The sequence below is a fragment of the Myxocyprinus asiaticus genome, chromosome 17, assembly GCF_019703515.2.
Source record: "Myxocyprinus asiaticus isolate MX2 ecotype Aquarium Trade chromosome 17, UBuf_Myxa_2, whole genome shotgun sequence".
In the NCBI taxonomy this organism is placed as follows: domain Eukaryota; kingdom Metazoa; phylum Chordata; class Actinopteri; order Cypriniformes; family Catostomidae; genus Myxocyprinus; species Myxocyprinus asiaticus.
In genome coordinates this window covers 5,799,914-5,822,313 of record NC_059360.1, presented here as the reverse complement: position 1 = coordinate 5,822,313, position 22,400 = coordinate 5,799,914, and the positions used below count along the sequence as shown (strand labels likewise).

Genomic DNA, 22,400 nt, shown 5'->3' with positions numbered 1-22,400 from the left:
GAAGATGGCGGAGGAGGAGGACAGCAGGACCGAGGCTGTGGCCCTCAGACACAGATTTCAGAATCTAATCTCTGAATTAAAATCGAGTTCCCAGTCGCCGCTTGATGCCTCCAATAGCTTTTGTCAGGATTTCTGTCAAGTACGATTTTATTTATGCGTTTTAATGTCTTTGTTCATGGACGATGCTGCATGTTGGCATCGCTGCACAAACGATAAAACTAACAATTGCAATGCATGCAATTATAAATATGAGGGATAAACAACACTCTAAATCAAAGCTGTATGCTGGAAAATAAGGCATGATTGCAATTTTACAGTCAGTAAATCTTGCAGCCATGCAGTTTGTGTGTATGACCACAGCTCCTGGTGGCTAACTCGTTAGCCTATTGTAGCAGCAGCCTTTATTTTCACTCAGAATAAGGATGCATGCACATTTTTTTAGATACTTATGTTATAAATATATAGCTATATAAATGTTAAAGGGTGTAACATCAAATTATGATTTGTTATTCAAGTGTTCTTTATTGGAGAAAACTGCTGCAAAAGTACACAGATAGCGGTTTCTTTTTTTTTTTTATCAGAAATATTATAATCAGAAATGTAACTCATTTGGAAGGATTTATCCATCTGTTACAGATTTCTTTGAGCAGTAGAATAAGTCATGTTAGACACTCTCAACACTATTTGTCTGAGTAGGACGTGGCCTCCTCATCTGTAATGTAACAGGATCATATAATCACTGCAATGTTTTCAGCCTACACTGAAGCCCATATTCCATAGTTATTACCACTATTATAACATCCTTTAATTACTATTGACATAGGGCTGGATGAAATGCTTGCTAGGTCATCCACTCTAGCATCAGTATTTCCAATAATTCACTGGAGAATCACTGATCATCATGCTGAATAACAGTCCCAGAGAATAGAGGCAGGAGTTTCATTGTGGCCTTTGGCCTGATACTGGACTCTTCAGTTACAGTTGTTTTCTTCTTCTTTTTTATGTAATTTTTTTTTACATTTTTATTTATTTTTTGGTCCAGGTTTTGATGAATCATGGAAGTCAGTGGAAACCAGATGAGGATCCGGTGCCTCTTTTGGCAATGTACACAGTAGCTATAGTGTGTTATGCTGAGGCCAGACCGTTCCTCTGCCCTGAGTGTGAACACGTTACAGAGGTGCTAGACAAGTTATCATGGTATGTTTTTATATAGTTTTCTCTCTGTACTTGTAGACCATTATGGGTTTGCATGTATGGTCTGGGGGGTTAAAGTTCAGACTCTCATTCAGACTCTCAGTTAAAATATACTCAGTGTTTTACATGTAATTAAAGCTCAGACTCAAAATAAATAAATAGTTAAGTTAAACCAAAAAAGAAAATTCATTATTTACAGTCCAGGGCCTTAAATTCATTCCCCCCCCCCACACACACGTTCATACAGGTTTGCAACAACACTAAGGTGAGTAAATGATGGCAGAATTTATTTTTTTTGAGTGAACTATCACTTTAAGACTACAAATCAATACTCACCAGTTACATTAAAAATGGATGTTAAATGTTGATAAAATTAATTGAAAATGTTAACAGGAAATCCTGAGAGAGAACCCTGCTTATATAATATTTATATTAAAGACAGATAATAAACATTTGTAGGCTTGGGATCAATGCCTTTTTCTCGAATCGATAATCAAAAGATTTTCTCAATGATTATCGATATATATATCAGGATTTTTTCAGATATAAATAGGGACGCTCGTTACACAATAGTCTTTGTCTCTTCTTACATATTTCTCAACACAACTTTAAAAAATTGAGCAGCAGGGTAAATTAAAGGGGGTCGCACACCAGATGTGTCTGGCGTACAACATGGCGCATACTAAAATTCAAAACAATTATTTATTTTCTACAAAAGGTACACACACCGCCAGCACTCAGTGTCAACAATCTGAAGTGCCACGGACCGCAGCTCACATAGTTTTCCATTATATTTGACCCAAATCATTATCAATGGACAAAGATTATTTACTTTAGCCATCACTGGATGTATTATTGTTTATATGTATCTTTCATATAAACTACACAATGTATTTTCAGTTACAGGTATGTCATTTTGTGGTTTGACAGCTTGAATGAAAGACCTATTCAAGGCTACATACAGAGAAATTGCATAATAAACATCGCCATTTTTAATTGTTCCGTTTGCGCAATTACAACAGTTTTACTAACCTGCAAACTCATCAACGTCACTTAGTTAATTCTTGAAGAAGTACAAACCATCTCCTGTGCCGCTTCAACTCGTCCTGTGTGTGTGTGTGTGTGTGTGTGTGTGTGTCAATAATTGGTATATCGCCCTCTTGTGGTCTCCCAACGCTATTATGCCAGACTGTTAAATAGAGGCCAACTGAGTGTATTAGAAATAGGGCTGGCACGATTATGAAATTTGGGTGACGATTAATTGTCACAAATAATTGCGATTATGACAATTAATTGTCTGTTTTAGGGCTGTGATGATTAATTTGCTCATTAAGGACTTACACTATTAATTGTCATATAAATTGTCATAATTTTTAAGGTGTGCTTTTTTCTGCATGTGTGCTTCATACACCTTAAGAAGTCATTTTTACTTATTTCATTTCAAATATATAAATCAAATAATAAAATAGGAATATAATAAAGGCTTTAAAAACTTAGAAATGACATGAAAAATTATGTTTTAAATGTCAAAATATTTCTAAATACTTAAAATATGTCTCTCTTTTTGGTCAACTTTAGTTTTGGTCAATTTTACATTTACATTTGTTTTTTGAACTCATATATTTTAATAATTTTTCGAAATAAAAACCAAATATAATATATATATATATATAATATATTATATTATATTATGCAATAATATAATATATATATTTCCTAATTTCTTCACTTTCACATGTTATTTTAATGCTCTGATTAAACCCATGAGCCCTTATTTGTCATGAAGTGAAACCTTTGAGATTTCGTTTCATCATTTTATCACTCCACAGAAATAGAGATAAGCGTGCGTCTCCTCCTCTGTCATTGCGTGTATGAACCAGGAACATTTGCCATTACACAATCGTTTAAAGTAATACAAAAAAAAAAAAAACGTTTTTTGCGGCAGTTTGGCGCAAGCCTCTGCTGACAGCAGACCTCTGCGGTGCGGCTCAGTGACACTCAGACTCGGAGTTCAACTGAATGAAACACAAACACACCATTCATGGCATTTATACAGTATATTCGCTTAAAATCCACTTATTTGGGCATTAAAATGTGATTGGAACTTGAATGCCCAATAATCGCAGTTGTCTCAAATAACCGCGATCATACGGTTATTTAATAATCACTACAGGCCTAATTGGAAAGCACGCAAATTTGGCTACTAATTTAAATGTCGGCTAATTTTAATATATCAATGCCTCAAAAATATATAGATAAAATATCGATATTTTGTGACATGCCTAGTCGACGGATATGTTTTTTTAAAAAGTTGCAATAAAGTGCCTTGAAGAGCGCTGTTCGATTCGCTGTTTTGACGTATTTCCTACTCAAACAGGAATTGGGGCGGGACATGTCGAATGATCTGTTTTTAAAAATAGCTAGTAGGCATTAGTTTACAGCCACACTCACTCACACACCTTTCCAAAGTGCTGCTCGTGTCAGAGTCGCTTACCAGGAAAACTTGAGAAGCTATCTCAATACCGGCCCGCTTTTATATTTTATATATATATATATAAAATAATAATCATACACATTTAAAACTAAATCCCTCTCAACTGCCCCTCCCCGAGAGCCTTTCAAAAAGTTCAAATAACTGCCCCACTTCCTATTAAATACCCCCAGGTTGCCTAGCCTTCTATCTGACATTTCTTCAAATGCTGCCACCCTGCCCATCTCCGTGCACCACTCCCAAAATGAGGGCGCTCCAGCCGACCTCCATTCCCTAAGGATAATCTGTCTGCCAATCATAACACTGGCTAGAACCCAATTTCTTATGTATTTATCCCCTATATTAATGACCGCCCTATTGCCTAAAATACAGAGTCTGGGGCAAAATGAAATTTGAGTGCCCAATATGTCACATATAAAACTCTGAACCCTCAACTAAAATTCTTGGATCTTAACACACCACCAAAAAACATGAGTTGTGTCCTCATCTTCTGATTGGCATCGCCAGCAGGTGGGTGTATCTTTAAGACCAAGCCTATACAATCTAGAGGGGGTCCAATAGAATCTATGTAAAATCTTAAATTGCATAAGCGCACCCTTGCATCTCTAGATGCAGACTTGATGTTTTTTTTAGAATCCTAGCTCATACTCCCTCCTCCAATACCAAGTTTAAATCTTTCTCCCATAATCTCTTGAGAGAAGTTGAAGCTCCGTTCCAAAGACTCTGAATTAGCAGGGAGTAATACACTGATGCCTGATGACCTTTTCCAAAAGCAGTAATCACCACTCCCAGAGTTTCTGCTGCTTTAAGGGGTTGTATGCTACTCCCAAAAATAGTACAGAGCAGGTGGCGCAGTTGTAAATATCTAAAGAATTGAGACCTGGGAATCCCAAAATGTTGAACCATATTTTCAAAGGATCTCAACACTCCACTCTCATATAGGTCACAGAGCGTATTAATCTCCCTCACTCAGGAGACTTGTCAATACATAATTTTGGGTTCAGCCATATGGTCGAAGCAACATTTAAATAAATGTCTGAATTAAACATTCTAGACACTTTTGTCCATACTGCCTGCAAATGCGAGATAAAGAGGTGTAACTTAACTTCTCCAGTTAGTTTGATTGAAAGGCTTTGCAATGGTGAGATAGGGGCAAGAACTTCCTGTTCAAAACAAAACCAGGGAGAGTCTCTCAGGTGGAAGCGACCAATGAGCCAAATGTCTGAGACCGAATGCATAATAATAAAACAAAATTTTGGGTAGGCTTAGCCCACCTTTGTTAATCGGCGTATGTAATTTACTGAAGCGTAATCTGGGATGTTGACCATTTCAAATGAAGGAATTTTGGAATACAGTTCATTTTAATAAAATTAACCTTCCCAGTCACAGATAAATGTTATGAAGCCCACCTGCCCACATTGGCTCAAAAACCTTTTTATTAAAGGGTCAAAATTAACTCTTAACTAAATCACACAAATTTGCTGGGAATAAAATACTCAAATACTTAATGCCCTGTTTGCGCCACTGGAAAGCGCCCGGCTGAAAAGCCGTTACCAGGCAGTACGCTGTCAGAGCCAAAGCTTCAGATTTAGACCATTTAATTCTGTACCCTGAGAACTTAGAAAAGGAATGAATAATTCTGTGGGGGCAAGGCATAGATCTAGTAGGGTCAGAGATGAATAATAAAATATCATCACCTCCCGCCACCACCCCTGAAAAATCATCCTCCTTTCTTATCGTGGCTGCTAATAGTTCCAGGGCAAGACAGAACAATAAGGGGGAGAGAGGGCAACCCTATCCAAAGTAAAATAATCTGAAAAGAATCCATTCGTTTGAATCGCCACCGGGTGTCTATAAAGTAATTTAATCCATCCAATAAAAGTATTCCCGAATCCGTACATTTCTAAAATCTTAAAAAGATAATCCCATTCTACCATATCAAACGCTTTTTCGGCATCAAGTGAGATGGCACTGACCGGAGTCTGATCGTTCGCCACTTCCCACATGATATTGATGAACGCCTAATTTTATCAGAAGAGTTACAGCCTCGAATAAACCCCACCTGATCTATATGTATAAGAGATGTCATAACTTTACTCAATCGGTTAGTCAAAATTTTTGACAATATTTTAACATCTAGCTGGATCAGGGAAATTGGACGATACTTACACTCGCTTGGATCTTTGTCCTTTTTAAGAATCAGACTGATCCGGGCTTATGTCATAGTTGGCGGAAGCTTTCCATTCTTTAGTGATTCCGTATAAACTTCTAGCAAAAGTGGAGCCAGTTCTGTAGCATAAGATCTAAAGAATTCAGTGGCAAAGCCGTCTGGCCCCGGAGACTTGCCTGTGGGCAAGGCCTTAATTACCTCGCCAAGTTCCTCCAAGGTTATCTCAGAATCAAGAGAATTTTTTGCTCAGCCGACAGTTTAGGAAGTTTGTTAAAATAATAAGATAAAAATCCTTTAAAAAATAAGATTTAGTGTGTTTTAAATGGTTGATAGCAGTTACTTCTGTTTTTTGTTTAGTCATCCAAATTTAGGACCGTATTTCCTGGAATATACATCACATTTTTTTTTTTTTTTTTTGCATTGACTGAAAGGTCCTTCGACTTATAGTTTCAAAAGTTTAACTCGTAAAGATTCATTGTAATTTTGCAATTTATGTTGGAAATCATGATCTCTCATATTAAAATGAAGACTCCAGTCATATCAGTAACTTATAAAAGCTGTTTTATTATACATTGAGAGGGTCCACATATGGGGGCTGCCATGTTAGAATCACATGACCAGCCGAATACTACTCGCTTAATCTCAGTAACTGTCCTGTTATTTGACTCACACACTTTCACTCATACTGTGAATACTAAATTTTTACAATGGCATCTGAAACTGAAAACCTGATTTTAAATGATGGTGTCAGTGTCCAAGAAAAGTTACTTAGTGCACCTTTATAGTCCGAAGTGATCATTATTTTTACATAATTGATGTCGGCTGGTCAAACAAGCTGCACACCAAAACACAAATGCTTACAAACAGATGAAAACATCAGTCATAGAAACAGTAAAAGCTTTTTAAAGTGGCCTATTCAGAGTATTTTGCCTTTACAAAGTACTTTATCAAGGGCTGAAACTTTGCTTGGTGCAGAACAATCTGGATAATAATATGAAACATTGTAATAGTCCCCCTCTATGCAGCCTGAACTTGTTCAGAAAGTTTAATCTTTGTGAAAGCTGCGCTAAAAACAAGCTAGACACAGCGCAACGAATGAAGCAGAACGCAGGTGTCTCGATATGCATTTTTAAAAATGTGAAGTTCTTTCTAAAAATGTGCCGGTCCTGCGCAAGACAATGAAGGAAAAGCGAGACGCAGTGCAACGGTCAATGACATTCCTCCAGCATGTGTTTACATTGTGCAGGGCTCGACAATAAGGACTGCCTGATGGCCAGGGGCCAGTGTGAGAAAGATTCTGGTCAGTTGCTAGAACTGTCACTTGCCCGATCAGGCCAGTGCTGCATTTATAACATTAGTGCAAGCAAACAACAAGCGAGAGAGCACAAAAATTACACGGAGCGAACGAAGTCTTCTAACCGAGGAGTGAGCGCGAGTATATTTATCTCGCAAAGATGCGCAAATGCATAATATACTGGACGCGCCAAGGCACAGTCGTGTGCACGCACAAGATCGTGCAGACACCGAGTGCACTCTCCTAGCACTGTCCTCGCTCTTTTCCAAGTGTCTTAGCAGCGGCTATTACCAATGTGTAGAAAATAGCTGGAAAAAACCCACTTAATGAATTTCGTAGTGGGATTTAACGTCTTGTGCAACACTTTAAGTATCCCCACACATTCCGTGTTCACAGTGCGCGAAATCCCCACATCTTTCATTTTACATGTTGGTGAAAATTTTCTTTCCGTGCATATGTCTCATCATCTCTCTCCGTGCAGCGTAGACTGTTTAACATGCATGTGCTCTCGTAAAGGGACAGAGGGCAAGTTTTATTCCCACTGTAAAAAAACAAACACATTTTCTCTCATTAATTCGCCTTTAGAGATGAAGCGCCGAATGAGACGTAATAAACTTTGTTAAACCCCAGTTATACACGTATCTGGAAATCACGAGCTGCGCAATATCCAAAATGTAAGTATACATTTAATTAGGTAATGTTTCAAAATGTAAACATTCATTTGACATTATAATGGCGTCTGATATGAAAAGAAGCAAGATCACTATGGCTGTTAGGCTGTTAGAGCTGTTCAGCTGCAGGGTGAAGATGAATATTTGAAACAGTCTACTTCATATCATCCTCATAAAACACCTGTTACTTGTCTAATTTCTGGACCATACAGGTATTTTTGTTTTTGTTCTTTGTATATCAGTCAGTGTTGGTCTTGTTTGGGTTGTCTGATTTCATGTTATATACACATTGTTAATTCACAGATTAGGCCTAATATCTACCTACTGTATATTACACATCACAACCGATTTAGTAGCAAGTCTGTTCTCTCAGCCAATAATCAGATCTTTAACTCAGTGAATAATCTTTGATCCTTCTTGTGAAAACACTACACATGGGCAAATGTTGCATGACAGCATGACTAAACGGGTGACAGAAAACCCATCATCTCCTCCACAGAACTCTTGGCTTAAAAACACGTGTAAATGGCAGGACGGCTGAGGTTAATATGATGTATTTATGAATTTATATCTGTAAAGCAGATATCATATATGGGATTACATAAGGCGTAAATCATACCTTGCAAATTATAAATATGATTCAATTTTGGGGGACATTGTATTTAAAAATGTTTTCTCCCCAATTTGGAATGCCCAATTCCCAATGCGTTCTAAGTCCTTGTGGTGGCGTCGTGACTCGCCTCAATCCGGGTGGCGGAGGTCGAATCTCAGTTGCCTCCGTGTCTGAGACCTCAATCCGTGCAATTTATAATGTGGCTTGTTGAGCACGTTACTGCAGAGACGTAGCACGTATGGAGGCCCACGCTATTCTCCACGGCATCCAAGCCTTAACCCTAACCACACGCCCCACTGAGAGCGAGAACCACATTATAGTGACCACGAGGAGGTTACCCCATGTGACTCTCCCCTCCCTAGCGACCGGGCCAATTTGGTTGCTTAGGAGACCTGGCTGGAGTCACTCAGCACACCCTGGATACGAACTCGCGACTCCAGGGGTGGTAGTCAGCGTCATTACTCGCTGAGCTACCCATATGTAAAAAATATTTATCTTCGGACATATTTTTTAAAGCCATGATGGTAAAAACAGCTATTTGTCATTTTTGTGTTGGGGCCAGTGAAAATTTTGGCAGGGCCAGTAAAAATCTGAAGCACTGGCCCAACCGGGCCAGTAGAAAAATATTTCTTAGCGTTGAGCCCTGCCTTGTTCCAAATTATTATGCTCATGCCATTTTTGTTTGTTTTTCCGAAACAGTATTATTAAGGATTTCATTTTATCCTCAACAATTATTTTACAATGTGGATGTTATTACATGTGAAAGAACTGATAATGTCAACAGCTTTATTGATATTTTGAAAAAAACACAAAATATGTTGTTCCAATAATTATGCAGAATGCACTTTGAAAACATTCAGTGGGTTATAATGAACTCAAAACAGAAATCTGTCATATGTGCTGCATGGACAGATCATCATTTTTCAAAAAATAAACACAATTTAAAACAAAAAACATATTTACAGTTCAAGTTACATATTAATATATGAACTCTTCTTTGAGATGACTTCAACAACTCTCTCATCCATTGAACTTGTAGGTCCATGTATAGTTTCTGCCAGTATTTTATTTGAGGATGGCAGTATTGCCTCCCAGAGCTGTTGTTTGGAGGTATACTGCCGCCCACCCTCATAGATCTTCCTTTTAAGGATGCTCCACAGGTTCTCAATAGGATTGAGGTCAGGGGATGGTGGTGGCCACACCTTGATATTATGCCCATAGCAATCAAGGAGTCAATGGTGATTTTAGCAGTATGGGATGGTGCGTTGTCCTGCATGAAAATCATTTTATTTCAGAAGGCATGATTCTTCTTTTTATACCATAGCAGAAAATGGTCTGTTAGGAACTCCACATATCTTGCAGAGGTCATTTTGACACTGTCAGAGACCCTAAAGGAACCTACCATCTCACTTCCCAATATTCCAGCCCAAATCATCACTCCACCACCTCCTTGCTGACGTCTCAGTCTTGTTGGGACAGGGTGGCCATTCACCAACCATCCAGAACTCCATCCATCTGGACCATCCAGTGTAGCACGGCATTCGTCAGTGAATAATGTAATTCATGTAATTCTGAGCCCGCTGCAAACAGTTGTTTTTGTGAGCTTTGGTTAGGGGTGGCTGAAATGCAGCTTTATGCACAACTGCCAGCCACTGAAGGATCCTGCATCGAGAGGTTCTTGGGACTCCAGAGACACCAGCAGCTTCAAATACCTGTTTGCTTCTCAACAGTGGCAGAAACCTTTCTTAATAAGCCTTTATCTGATCGAATTCTTCTGTGCTGTGAATCACTCACAAATCTTTTGACAGTTCGATGATCTCTATTCAGTTTTCGCGATATATCAGTTGTTTTCATGCCTTTTGCAAGACATTGCACTATTTCATGCTTTTCATCTTCAGAAAGATCTTTCTTCCTCCCCGTATTGCATGAGAACTGTGACTTGCTTAATAATGTGGAACAACCTCTTTAAGTAGGTTTCCTTTTCACTAAGATCACCTGGCAAACTAATTAACTAACCTGTCTGAGATTGATACAGTTATCTTAAAACATATGAGAAATAAAACAAACAAACACTTTCTTTGAAAAACTAAAACCTGAATGTTTATTTTAATGAAATCCTACTGATATGTTATTTGCATAATAATTTGGAACATGGTGTATATAGGAAAACAATGGGAAAACACAGCAGACGCACGCAATTCGGGTTCTCGGGTACCGTTGGGCCCGGGTCAGGTTGCAGACCTCTAATATAGTTGTCATTGTAGCTTTGTAATTTCGAGCTATTAGTAATGTAATTAGTAATAACCTAGTAATGTTTTTGTGAATACTTCTTCTGACACATACAAACATTTCTATCAGTAAAATGTAACCTCTTTTGTGGTGGGGACAGTGGAAATGTTGGCATAGCAAGTGAAAATCTGAACTACTGTCCTGACGGGCCCAAGAAAGAAAAAAAAAGCGTCAGATATGAGCCAAAACTGGGGAATTGCTTGACTGTACACAGCAGACTAAGTGATTTTACTCAGTTGATGTTCTTGTTCCATTTTTAGGAGCTGTCTAAATCTTCTGCTGTCATTCTCTGAACAGTTCCCAGGTGCCTTATGGGAAGAGTTTCAATCTTCTGTCAAGGTCAGAGACAAGATTTACATGTTTTTATGTGGGTTTGCAGACATGGGCAATCAAATAGTGATGCAGAATAATACAAAACATAAATTGACACCCTGTCACACTGTTTATGGGTCTATTCTATTCTATCGTGAAATCACGATTCTTAAAATCGTCTCCGTGATCGTCTCCCATCGATTTTTAATTTAGTTAATAAAATTACACGTTTAGTTTAATATGCTAATCCAACAATAGGTATAGGCTATATTTGTGCCAAGTTTCACATGAACAGGTTTTCTCTCTGGGAAGTTTTGTCTCTTTAATTCTTTACGTTTAGTCTGTTATTGCACTGCTGCTACATTGAGGCGCTGCTTGTTCACTGTCAGATGTCAAATCCTCTACTGTGGGTAATGTTCCTATTATTGTGCATAATTCACAGGTTTATTTGTGAGATACTGTGGAGAGTATTTTTCAGGAGTCATTTTGCAGAATACATGTGTCATTGATAAGTTGTGCTGACTGTTTTAGTTCCTTTGTTGTTTTTTTATTTTGTTTTCAGAAACTAATACACATCGAATTAGCAACTAAATATGGTTCCGCTTAATAATAGGTGTTTTTACTATGTACTCATATTAAAATACTTACAATAAAATTTACTTACTGTGTAACTAGATGTTTGTCCTGCAAAATTCTCATAAGGTTTACATTTGCTACTACTGAGGTGGAGGTACAGCCATTGTTTTGAATTCAGCCAACGGGACATTCATTAGGCTAAATTATTTCCTTTTGCATTCCACAGAAGAAAAAAAGGTCATGTGTTTGGAGCGCCAGGAGAATGAGTAAATGATGACAGAAGTTTCATTTTTCGGTCTGCACGTGTTAATGATTTCTCTTGTGGCAGGTGGCTCATGGTATCTTTCAGGCACATGGGAACTCACAGCTTCACACCCTGTTCAGTCTAGCAGAGTACGGCGTGTGGACTGACACCACGCTGTGTAGCCTTCTCTCAAACAACATGCCTGATGTAGAGAAAGGTCAAATATCCACATAATCCACTGTCTACTGTATAATGTTCTTTTTTGAATATTCTTAGTGTTTGTTTTTGATCATGACTATTTGTTCCGTATTCATTGGTAATAATGACATTAAAGCTGAAGTGTGTAATTTCTGCACCACTAGCGTCACCAAATGGAATTGCAAAAATAAACATTGTTTTCCAACAACTTCCCAGAATACTCCCTCCGTCTGCCATTAGGCAAACAAACATTAAGTCATGCCACTGGTTGAGTCAGTGTTGCTGTGTCTGTCTGGTCGGGATGCTCAAACAAACAAGAAATCTCAATGCTCAAAGACTTTTCAGGGAAATCATCCTACATCTGGCATACTAATTGATGTCGCTACATTTGAAGATTGGATAGAAGCATTTTAACAGAAAAAATTACACACATTAGCTTTAATCTATAATTGTAATGCTACTATTGTTAGCTTGAATTGATGTGTTTTTTTATAGTTCAAGAGTTTTTAGTTCGAGAAGGCCCTGAACTGCTTCATATGCGAGTAAAGCACCTAATCAAACAGAAACTTGTGGAAAAAGCTGCAAGGCTTGCAAGGACCTGCACAAAGTTTCCTGAATTTGGAGGAAAGAAAAATTTCAAACAAATCTACCTTGTATGTCTGTGTGAAATTAAGTCACAACAAGAACTCATGCAAGAGGTGAGGATCTTTTTAAAGAATCAGTTGACTTAAATTGCATTAATGCTGAAGTTTATGCTTATTTAGAAGCCAGCTTTTCTAGTAATGTCATCCACCCCAAATGGTCACTTCATTTTCCTGGCAGAAAACATATCTTGTGTACAGCTAACAGTCTTCCTATTTTTCCCACACTTGCAGAAAGCTTCTAGCTCAAAATATTTTTTAGGTTGCATGCCCTGCATGTTTGTGATCTAGCATTTAGAACTGTGGTTTATTTTGGAGTGTGTTTTTAGTAATAAAAAGGCTCTTTTAGCTTCTCCAGTGACCGTGGGACATTACCTTAATATCCATCCATTATTCCTCCTGCCTGCATAATATTTTCTGTGCCACTGGTTGCCATATAACTTTGGTAACTGTATTCATTTTGTATTGTAGATATTAACTGGTTCTTCTCTAGTCTTGACTTTAGCAGCCCCCTTTTACATAATGTTTTGTATAGTTTTCTTCTGCTTGTCTTTATTTTGTGATTATCAGTCAGCTACTAAGAGGACAAGTAAAACACCCAGAAAGATTTGAGGAGATTTGGAATCATCATTACCTGACTCATCAAATCAATTAAGGCCTTAAAAAGATCACTAGTGGATAATCTGGAAGTAAAAACAGATTTTTTCACATGCCACATATGCTGTTTTATTTTCAATATGGTTAATAAAAAGTAACTAGTAAAATAGTAATGTTTACAGAAATATCAATGATAAGACTGTTAGCAACATGTCAGATTTACAGCTTTCTGTATCTATGAACCTTTTGTCATTGCATTATCTAGGCAATTACCTTTCATGTTTAAGTGTATTCTAAATTCTCTCTTTTATTTTGGGCAGATAAAGGAGGTAGACTGCAAAGATGCTCTGGACATGATTTGTAATTTGGAGTCAGAGGAAGACGAGAAAGGAGCTCTCAGTCTTTGCACAGCATTTTTTAAGCGCCAGCTTCTCAGTGGGGATGTTTACTGTGCCTGGTAAGCCCCTTAAGCTCCAAGTATACTTTGCTTGGAATTATTTGCACTAATAAGGTAGCCCACAAGGTGGCAACACTCATCATAGAGCCTTTGCTGTCACGAAGAAGTGCTAGAAGATGTAATTGCCTCTAAACAACAGGAGACGAAGGTGGAAATTTGTATATATTCCTGCAGAATCAAGTTAAAGACATCTTTATGGGTCTAAACTCCTGAAGAGAAATAGTTCAGTATCTCATAGCAGTCGTGGCGTGCATGTGCCATCTGCCTGTGTATGTGCACACAGTCAAATGAAGTATACTTTGAAAGGTGAGCATTCCACTGTATGAAGACGTTAAACGTTTGCTTCAAAACCGAACTATACTTTGTGCTTTTTTCTTTTTTTTTCACCCTGAATTTTCCTGCGAGTCTTGCCTGTTGTAACAGTCATCACTGTTTAAAAAGTACGTGCAGTAGTAAAAATGAAATATGTTTAATGCTTGAAAATAAGATCATTGTTTTCATTTTTATATTTATAATACTTATATTTGACTACAGTTGTTTAAAAACCAGTGAATGCACTGTTAATTTTAAGTGGATGCATACAAGTATTTATGTGTATCTTACAGGGAGCTGACACTGTTTTGGAGTAAGCTTCTAATTCGGCTAGAATCAAAACAGGTCTTCTTGGAGCAGTGCAGACTGTTATCACGCCTCTCTGGGAGTGTGTACCATATTCTGCTTCTCATCAAAGTTATTCAGGCTGAGGTTAGCAAAGTTTTAGTTTTTATGTGTTAATATTTTTTATGGAAAGTAAGGCAGTGGCACTCAGGTGACAATTACATTTTTTATTCTTCAGGTTGGAAAAGATGGACTTTCAGTGTGCATCGAAATGTGCATTCAAGCACTAAAAATAGGAGTTCATGACAACGAGGACTGCAATATCACTATCTGCAAAACAATCTCTTGTTTGCTGCCTTTAGACTTAGAAGTGAAACGGGCTTGTCAACTCACTGAGTTCCTGGTAAATCCATCTCTGGACTCTTTTTATGCTGTTGAGACACTTTTTAATGAACCTGACCAAAAGATCGAGGAGGAGGATCCACCCATTCTGAACTCACTACGCTGTGACCTGTTGTTGGCCTTAAAGACAAAGTGGCCTTTTGATCCGGAGTTCTGGGACTGGAAAACTCTAAAGCGTCATTGCATTGCTTTGATGAGTCAGGAGGCAACAGCGATATTGTCTGCTGACAAAGTTAGTGACAGTGAAGACAATGAAGGCCAGGATCCTGATGAGAGTGATTTTAGCCATCTACATTTAACCCATAGTCCAACTTATGAGTTAAGTGAAGTTGAAGCAGAACGAAAGAAGAAAAGAGAAATGAAGAAGATGAGAGAGAGGGGATTTGTGTCTGCTCGATTCCGTAACTGGCAAGCTTATATGCAGTATTGTGTGTTGTGTGATAAAGAATTCCTAGGACACAGGATTGTGAAGCACGCATTAAAGCATGTCCAAGATGGGATTTTTCATTGCCCAATATGTACCAAAACATTTGAAACTAGGGCGATTCTAGAGCCTCACGTAGCATCACATGTGAAACAGTCATGTAAGGAACGTCTTGCTGCTATGAATGCAACTAAGAAAGGTCCCAGTCTTGATACCAAGTTGACATCAGCTAGCAGTACCTTAATACAAGACCGTTACATTAATACTGCTGTGCAAGTCAAACAAGGGATAACATTTAGCAGTAACAATTTTTATACTTTAAACAGCACTCCCAGCAAAAATGCGAAAGGTAAAATTAGGGCATCATCTCCAAGACAAGGTGAACCTGTTCGTGATGTTAACAACACTAAAGACTGTTCATGCCCTGTTTCAAGCTGTCAAAAAGTTTTTAAGTACTTCAGGAATTTGGTTGCACATGTTAGGGCCCACAAAAATGAACAGGAAGCAACACATTTCCTAGAGATACAGAGCAAGAAGGCTACCTGCCAGTATTGTCACCGTCAGTTTGTAAATGTGACTCATCTTAATGATCACTTGCAATTACATCGTGGCGAGAAGCCATATTTTTGCTTTCAGTTGGGATGTAATTGCAGCTTTTCCTCTCATACTGAACTTCTTGTGCACAGAAAAGTACATGCTGAATTTCAGGCACAGTGTACATATCCAAACTGTGAGAAAGTATTCAGCGAGAGGTACTTACTGTACGATCATGAAGCACAGCACTACATGGTCTTCTCCTGCAAACGTCAAAACTGTGGCAAGGCATTCCGCACTCTGTCTGAGCTAGATCTGCATCAGAAAGATCACGCAAAGCAGGACCACTCTGCGATTGAGGAGGGCTCACATTCTCAACTGCCATCACCAGCTCAGACTTGTCTTGTCTTAGCACTGTCTCCAAATAGCCAAATAAATAAGGTTTCACAAGAGCCTTGTCTAGTGAAAATGAAATGCTCAGTTAAGCGCATGTTAGATACTGTTAAAGGTTCAGCAGAACAGCCTGAGCATCTTGTATCTTGCACAGCTCCGTTGACAGTAAGCAAAAATGATTTCCAAAAATCTGCCATTGAGCCTGATGTACCCGAGGCATCTTGTTGTCTCGAGAGTGCAAAGCAATTGCATCTTAAACCTTGCTATGTAAAACTGGAGCCTATTCCAATCAAGAGGGATGATCCTACCATTTTAAATGCTCTAAGGAATGCTGACAGTTTTACTCAATCGCTTTTGAAAGATGAGAAGTTGTTTTCTTTCCCAAGTAGTAAGCCCAAAATTTCCACATTGAAGTCTTCTCCCTCTATAACAGAGGTCAACAATGAGGAAAATCTGACTCATGTATGTCCATTCGAAACCTGCACACGAAAATACAGCACCTCAAAAAGTTTATCAAGACATGTTAAAAATGTTCACGCAGAGGCCTTTGAAGAGTGGAAGCTGTCAAAGAAATACAAGAGGATTGCACAAATTGCTGCAAGAAAGGCCTCATCTGAGGACACAAATACCAGTTCCCGGAAACCGAAGAAATGGACATGCCATTCCAAACAAACCTGTCAGCATGATGAGGGAATTGAACAGACTAAATTTCCTGACTCACTGATTCAAAGTCCTGCCTCCATTCTCTCTGGGCATGACAGTATGCAGCCCTTAAGTGCCAAGTTTTGCTCTCAGCTGGAAAGCACTCAAAGTGACACTGCATTACCAAATCAGACAGGACTGATGCAATTACCGATATCTCAGACATGGGCAACACCTTCAGTGGATAACATGGATGCAGGTTTTTCAGTACAGAATCATTACCCTCCTATGATTTTGTCCGAGAACCACGCCAGCCCATCATACCATTCTGGTGCAGTTTTAGATTACGCTTCTGCCTCATCTTATGATGGCATCACACATGTGGATGCCCACACACCCTCAAGTGTGATGAATGAAGCCTCAAAATACGTGTCAAGCTCTCTTAGGGTACTTCATGCCCTTAATTGTGATCAGACTTGTGACTTGTCACAGGCTGAATCAAGTGTTGATCTCGGATACAATCAGACTGGACACAAACATTCCAATGAGATTTCTCTCAGCACGAGTTTGTTGCATACTGGACCTTTGCCGGGGCAGAATTTCAGTCCATATTTTTCAACTTTCCCATCAGAGCCAAGTCCTATTTCAGTGCAGTCGCTGGGAAATTCAAACAAAGAAATGGGCACTGATGCATTATTCTCATCAGATATCAAATGTATGTCAAATCTTGCAACCCCTTATTTTAAGGAACAATCAGAAGATTTCTCCATATCAGCTTTTAATGACGTCCCCCTGATGGATGAGACAAGTCCAAGAGATTTTTGTAATCCTGAATTGTCACTCAATGGAAAAGAAGGACTCCATTTAGATGATCAGATCATTTCAAGTTCTTTTGAAACTACAAAAACCAAGAAAATCAAATCATCTAAGAGAACAAAATGGCCTGCCATAATACAGGATGGGAAAGTAATTTGCTGCAGGTGCTACAGAGAGTTCTCAAGTACAAAGTCACTTGGAGGACATTTATCAAAACGTTCCCAGTGCAAACCTGTTGATGAAATTGATCTTACTGCTGATTTACCGACATCATTTCTTGATTTTCTGAATGATCCTGATATTTCAACAGTACAAATGCCTTTGCCTACAAGTAACATACATGACCAAAATCACGAATCCTTCATCGGTCCACCATTAGAATCAAATATCTTTAATGCTAGCACTATAACAAGCACAACAAACATGCTTGGCACAAATTGCAGCATTCAGAACACTAATATGTCTACTCAAGACCCATATGAAATGATTCAAAATTCCACTTTCTTCCACCCATCTGTACCAGAGAAAGACATAGAAATCAAACATGAAGCTGAAATCACGCCTGCAAATACAGGTGAAGATGGCAAAATTGTAGAAATTGAAATGGCATTGGAACGTCTTGATTTGGTCGATATACTCAATCAGGACACATTTGTATCTAAGAGCAGTGACCTGCTGAATCTAAGCTCTAAAACTGAAACCAGAAATGATCAGTGTCACACAATTAAAGATGACGAAGAAAATAATGAGCAGAAAGTAACTTTAAAGCCTTTTAGATGTAAGGAAGGCTGTGTTTACGGGGCAATGACAAAAGAAGCCCTCTTTAAACACCTTTCCCGGGTACATGATTACAGTGAGGACAGGATAAACGAAATGAAGAAAAACCCTGACAAATTAGCACCCTACAGCTGTCATTTATGTTCGAAGTCATTTACCAGAACCACAGGGCTTAAAATCCACTACAGAAATGTCCATCGTTTTTCAAAAGAAGAATTGTCTTGCCTGAAAATTGGTCTAGGCGGGAAAAAAATCAGAAAATCTACAGCAGAGTCAGAAGGCGTGCATACCAGTCCCATCATTAAACAGGGAACTGACTCTTTACATGAGCAGTATCACCCCCAAATCAATCCAAAATTAACCAACACATCTTTAGATTCATCTGAAGATGTGCAAGGAGAAGCTGCCAGTGATGTCCAAGATGAAGCTGCCAATGTAGCAAGGAGAAATGAAAGCCCTACACAAGACTCCCTCAAAGTTTTCAGCTCTGAGACCTGCAGGACTTTGGAAGAATCACAGATAAATTCAGTATATCTTGGTGTGCTTTCAGATACATTTGTAAAACCGCTGCAGATCCCTTCTGTGAGCACAGAAAATCATGTTACTGACCCAAATGAGCCAGGTATATTTGCAGTGCAAGAGCTGAGTGGTGGAAGTCCCTATCCCTTTGGCACAAGGAGTGCTCCAGACAAAGTTACCGAAGGTGCAACTACACAGTTGAATGGACAAACTGAGACAAATTCAAATGTGGTGATGGACAACATTGATTCTGGTGATTCAAGTGGTACACTGGGTTCGTACAGGCCATACCGATGTGTGATTGAAGGATGTATGGCTGCCTTTTCAATTGAACAAAATCTTATCCTCCATTACAGGGTTATGCATCAGTCAGGAGATGAAAAAACTGCCAGTTCTAAAGAATCTGAAAGGGCTCTCCGAGTGCAGGAATACAAATGTCAAGTCAAAAAGTGCTCAAAAGTTGTGTCGAAGGTCACCAGTTTGTTGAAACACTATCTTTTACTTCACAGATGCACATTGGAAAAAGCAAGTGCATTGTTATCTGGTGTTGAGGTTGGCACATTTCAGTGTGACCAGTCAAAATGTTCGGCTCACTTCACATGTCATTTGAAGTACATTGATCATATCAAAAATGATCACAAGGCAATAAAAGTTTCAGCAGACGGGGACTTTGAGAGCGTGGACCTCACATTTCAATGTAAATTTGAAGGTTGTGACAGGGTTTATACAACCAAGTCAAACCTTCTACGACATCTTATGAAGAAACATCATGTAACTTTTAAAACCATGAAAAAAAATGGGAACGAGGATGATGTTCAAGCAAACAAGTTAAGCACAAGTGCAGATCCTAATGGAAAAGAGAATACTGCAAATAACAACATTAAAGTAAAGAGAAAGAATTCAAAACGGAAAGAGGACAACACACAAAACCATTTGATGACTTTTGTAAAGCCAGCCCTTAAATCCATTGATGAAGCATCTGCCATGTGCAATAAAAGATTTCCTCTACAGTACCCCTGCATGATTCAAAGTTGTGATTCAGTTATGAGTGCAGAGCAGAATATATTGAAACATTATACAACTCATGGTCTCACAGAACAGTTCATTGAGGATCAGAGGGGCCAGTTCATATTTTGCAAGAAAAGCAGTGATGAGACCAGGCCAGATGGTACCTCAAAAGATTCTGAGATGGAGCAAACAGTCCTTCGCGAAGATCAAACAGAGAATTCAAAGGTCAATTTTCAAGATGTAGGCCCAGAAGGTCCTGCAGAAGTTCAGACTGCACCAGACATTCAGACTGCACCAGATAGTACCTCAAAAGATCCTGAGATGGAGCAAACAGACCTTCACGAAGATCAAACTGAGAATTCAGAGGTCAGTTTTCAAGACGTTGGCCCAGAAGTTCCTGCAGAAGTTCAGGCTGCACCAGACGTTCTAGTTCATGAAAGTTCTACTGCCACAACCATGCCGGTAGTCAAAAGGAAAAGGGGTCGTCCACGTAAGTCGGAATGTAGAAACAAAATCTCTCTAGAGAGGAAGCTAAGTCTTAGGAACTGTATGTTGAAAGTCTCAGGATCTATATTGAACTCTTCTTACCATCAAGAGAAGCATGTAGAGAAAGAAGTTGCACTAAAACTTCGCAGGCCTTCAGAATTTGAGACATCCGTCCTAAAGTTCAATAAAGACTCTTCAGCCAAAAACTCTGCCAAGCGAAAAATAAATCCACGTCATTGGAAATCAAAGCAACAGCGGACATTTCAACCAGTCATCCGAGAAAGAGGTGAGGTCGAATGTGTTGTTAATTTCAGAAATCCCCTGAAGATCAAGACTGTGAAGAATGTTAAAATTGTTATGCATGAAAACATTTCCACATGTTCTGATCTTCTGCTAAAACAACTTCAAGACATGCAGCCGATGGTCATCCTGAAAAAGTGGCTGCACAGTTGATGGTTAGGTTAGAGACTGATATTTTTATTATTATTATTATTTTACAAGGCTTTGCACTCAGGACCACATACTGTATGTCACTGTACTGTTTGCTGCTGGCAAGCACATCCAGTTACACTCTTTCACACAGGAGCGCCTTAAGGTACCTCAGGGCCCATGGGCTCACCGTTCCGCGGGGCCTCTCAGCCAGTCGTCCCACGGACTGTTATTCTGTGAACATGCGCTACACAGACACTTGTTTATATCAGCATCTCCCTGCTGAATGCGGTTACATGCACTCTCCTCCTGCGAACGTCGACAAGGGAGAATAGGGTGATGGATGCCGTGAATGAGTTGTGGGCCCCTGGGCTTCAGCCCCTGAGTAAGCCCGTGCATTAATGCGCCCCTGCTTTCACACATTTATAGTAGTTTCAACAAATTGTTTGTTACTAAAATTTGATTAGTGGTTAAAATCTTTTGTACAACATTTTAAATTTTGATGTTCCATTAAGGTTGTGTCTAAAACCATTTTGTATTTCTGAAATTCTCAGATGAAAGAAATAGATGAAATCATTTTTTTAAATGTACAATTTTATGTAGTATAAAAAGGTATGATTGATATATCCCTGTGGGATTTGTATCCTTTTTTGTTGTTGTATAAATATTTATTTTTAACTTAACAGTAGTGTATTAATATACTTGTCTTCCATCTAATATTCAATTAAAATAAATCTGAATGCTCATGTAAATTGTAGCATCCACATGACTACTTGGTGTTGGATTGTGGTATTTTCAGTTTTGAGATTCTTTTGTCCAGAAACCAAGAATGGGGCAAAATGTTGAAGTGTGAACATTCAATTAAGCACATCAATGAAGAACAAAGTACAACATAGAAGAGAAATGGTTACAACATGTTTTAACAATTACAGCAAGTTCCACCACACTGAATGAAAATCAGGTTTGGACATCAGGCGGTCAGGTGGACATGTCTTTACAACCGGTATCTATCCAGCATGTGGTGTGCATTCAGTTTCCATCAATACTGAGAGCTTTCAGTTTACAATTTCATTGTAGCGTGTGCCGCCAAGTCAATATTTGTCACTCGCACATTAGATTTCATCTGTGGTTTAAAGTGTGGGTAGTATAGTTAACAGACAAATCTAAAACAATCACATGTGGATTCAACAGGCATTTTCTCCATGCTGAATTTTTATTTGTACTTTTTTCCCATTTAAAAACGAAGTGTAAAGTAAAAGTCATTGGAGGTGGGGAATGTGATGGGAAAATAATGTGCCAGACTCAAACCGGTGTCTGCCACATGAGCATCAGAACTCTACATTTCATCAGACTATACGTGAAAACTGCTGTGCTGACATGCAGTGTATTGTTATTTAATATGACTGCATATCAAATAGCTAAGTGTCTGCTGAAATGAAATGAAGAATGGCCCAAAGCATGGTAATTATATTTGCTCTGACTCTGAACTTAAATTCATTTTTGTCTTTGTAGAAGAGGTGACAGTTTTCAACTGTCTCACTACACTATATTAAAGAACTGCAAGGCAGCAACTACTTATCCTTATGCCGTCTCAAACTTGTATGACTTTTATTTTTTTGTGGAACA

At 38.7% G+C, this 22,400-nt stretch overlaps 1 protein-coding gene across 2 annotated transcripts; it reads left to right on the top strand.

Moving 5' to 3' along the window:
• Positions 1-21,543, top strand: znf292a (zinc finger protein 292a). 2 transcript variants are annotated; one of them, XM_051722401.1, is made up of 8 exons: positions 1-139; positions 1,043-1,197; positions 10,983-11,061; positions 11,939-12,071; positions 12,548-12,750; positions 13,611-13,747; positions 14,353-14,491; positions 14,583-21,543. In XM_051722401.1, exons 1-8 carry the CDS (start codon positions 5-7, stop codon positions 20,796-20,798), a joined length of 7,197 nt encoding a protein of 2,398 aa, XP_051578361.1. In that variant the 5' UTR covers positions 1-4; the 3' UTR covers positions 20,799-21,543. The 2 variants fall into 2 exon arrangements, with proteins under 2 accessions (XP_051578361.1, XP_051578362.1); XM_051722402.1 differs by lacking the exons at positions 1-139; positions 1,043-1,197; positions 10,983-11,061; ... (1 more) ...; positions 12,548-12,750; positions 13,611-13,747 and adding an exon at positions 13,755-14,053.
• Positions 21,544-22,400: the final 857 nt, after the last annotated feature.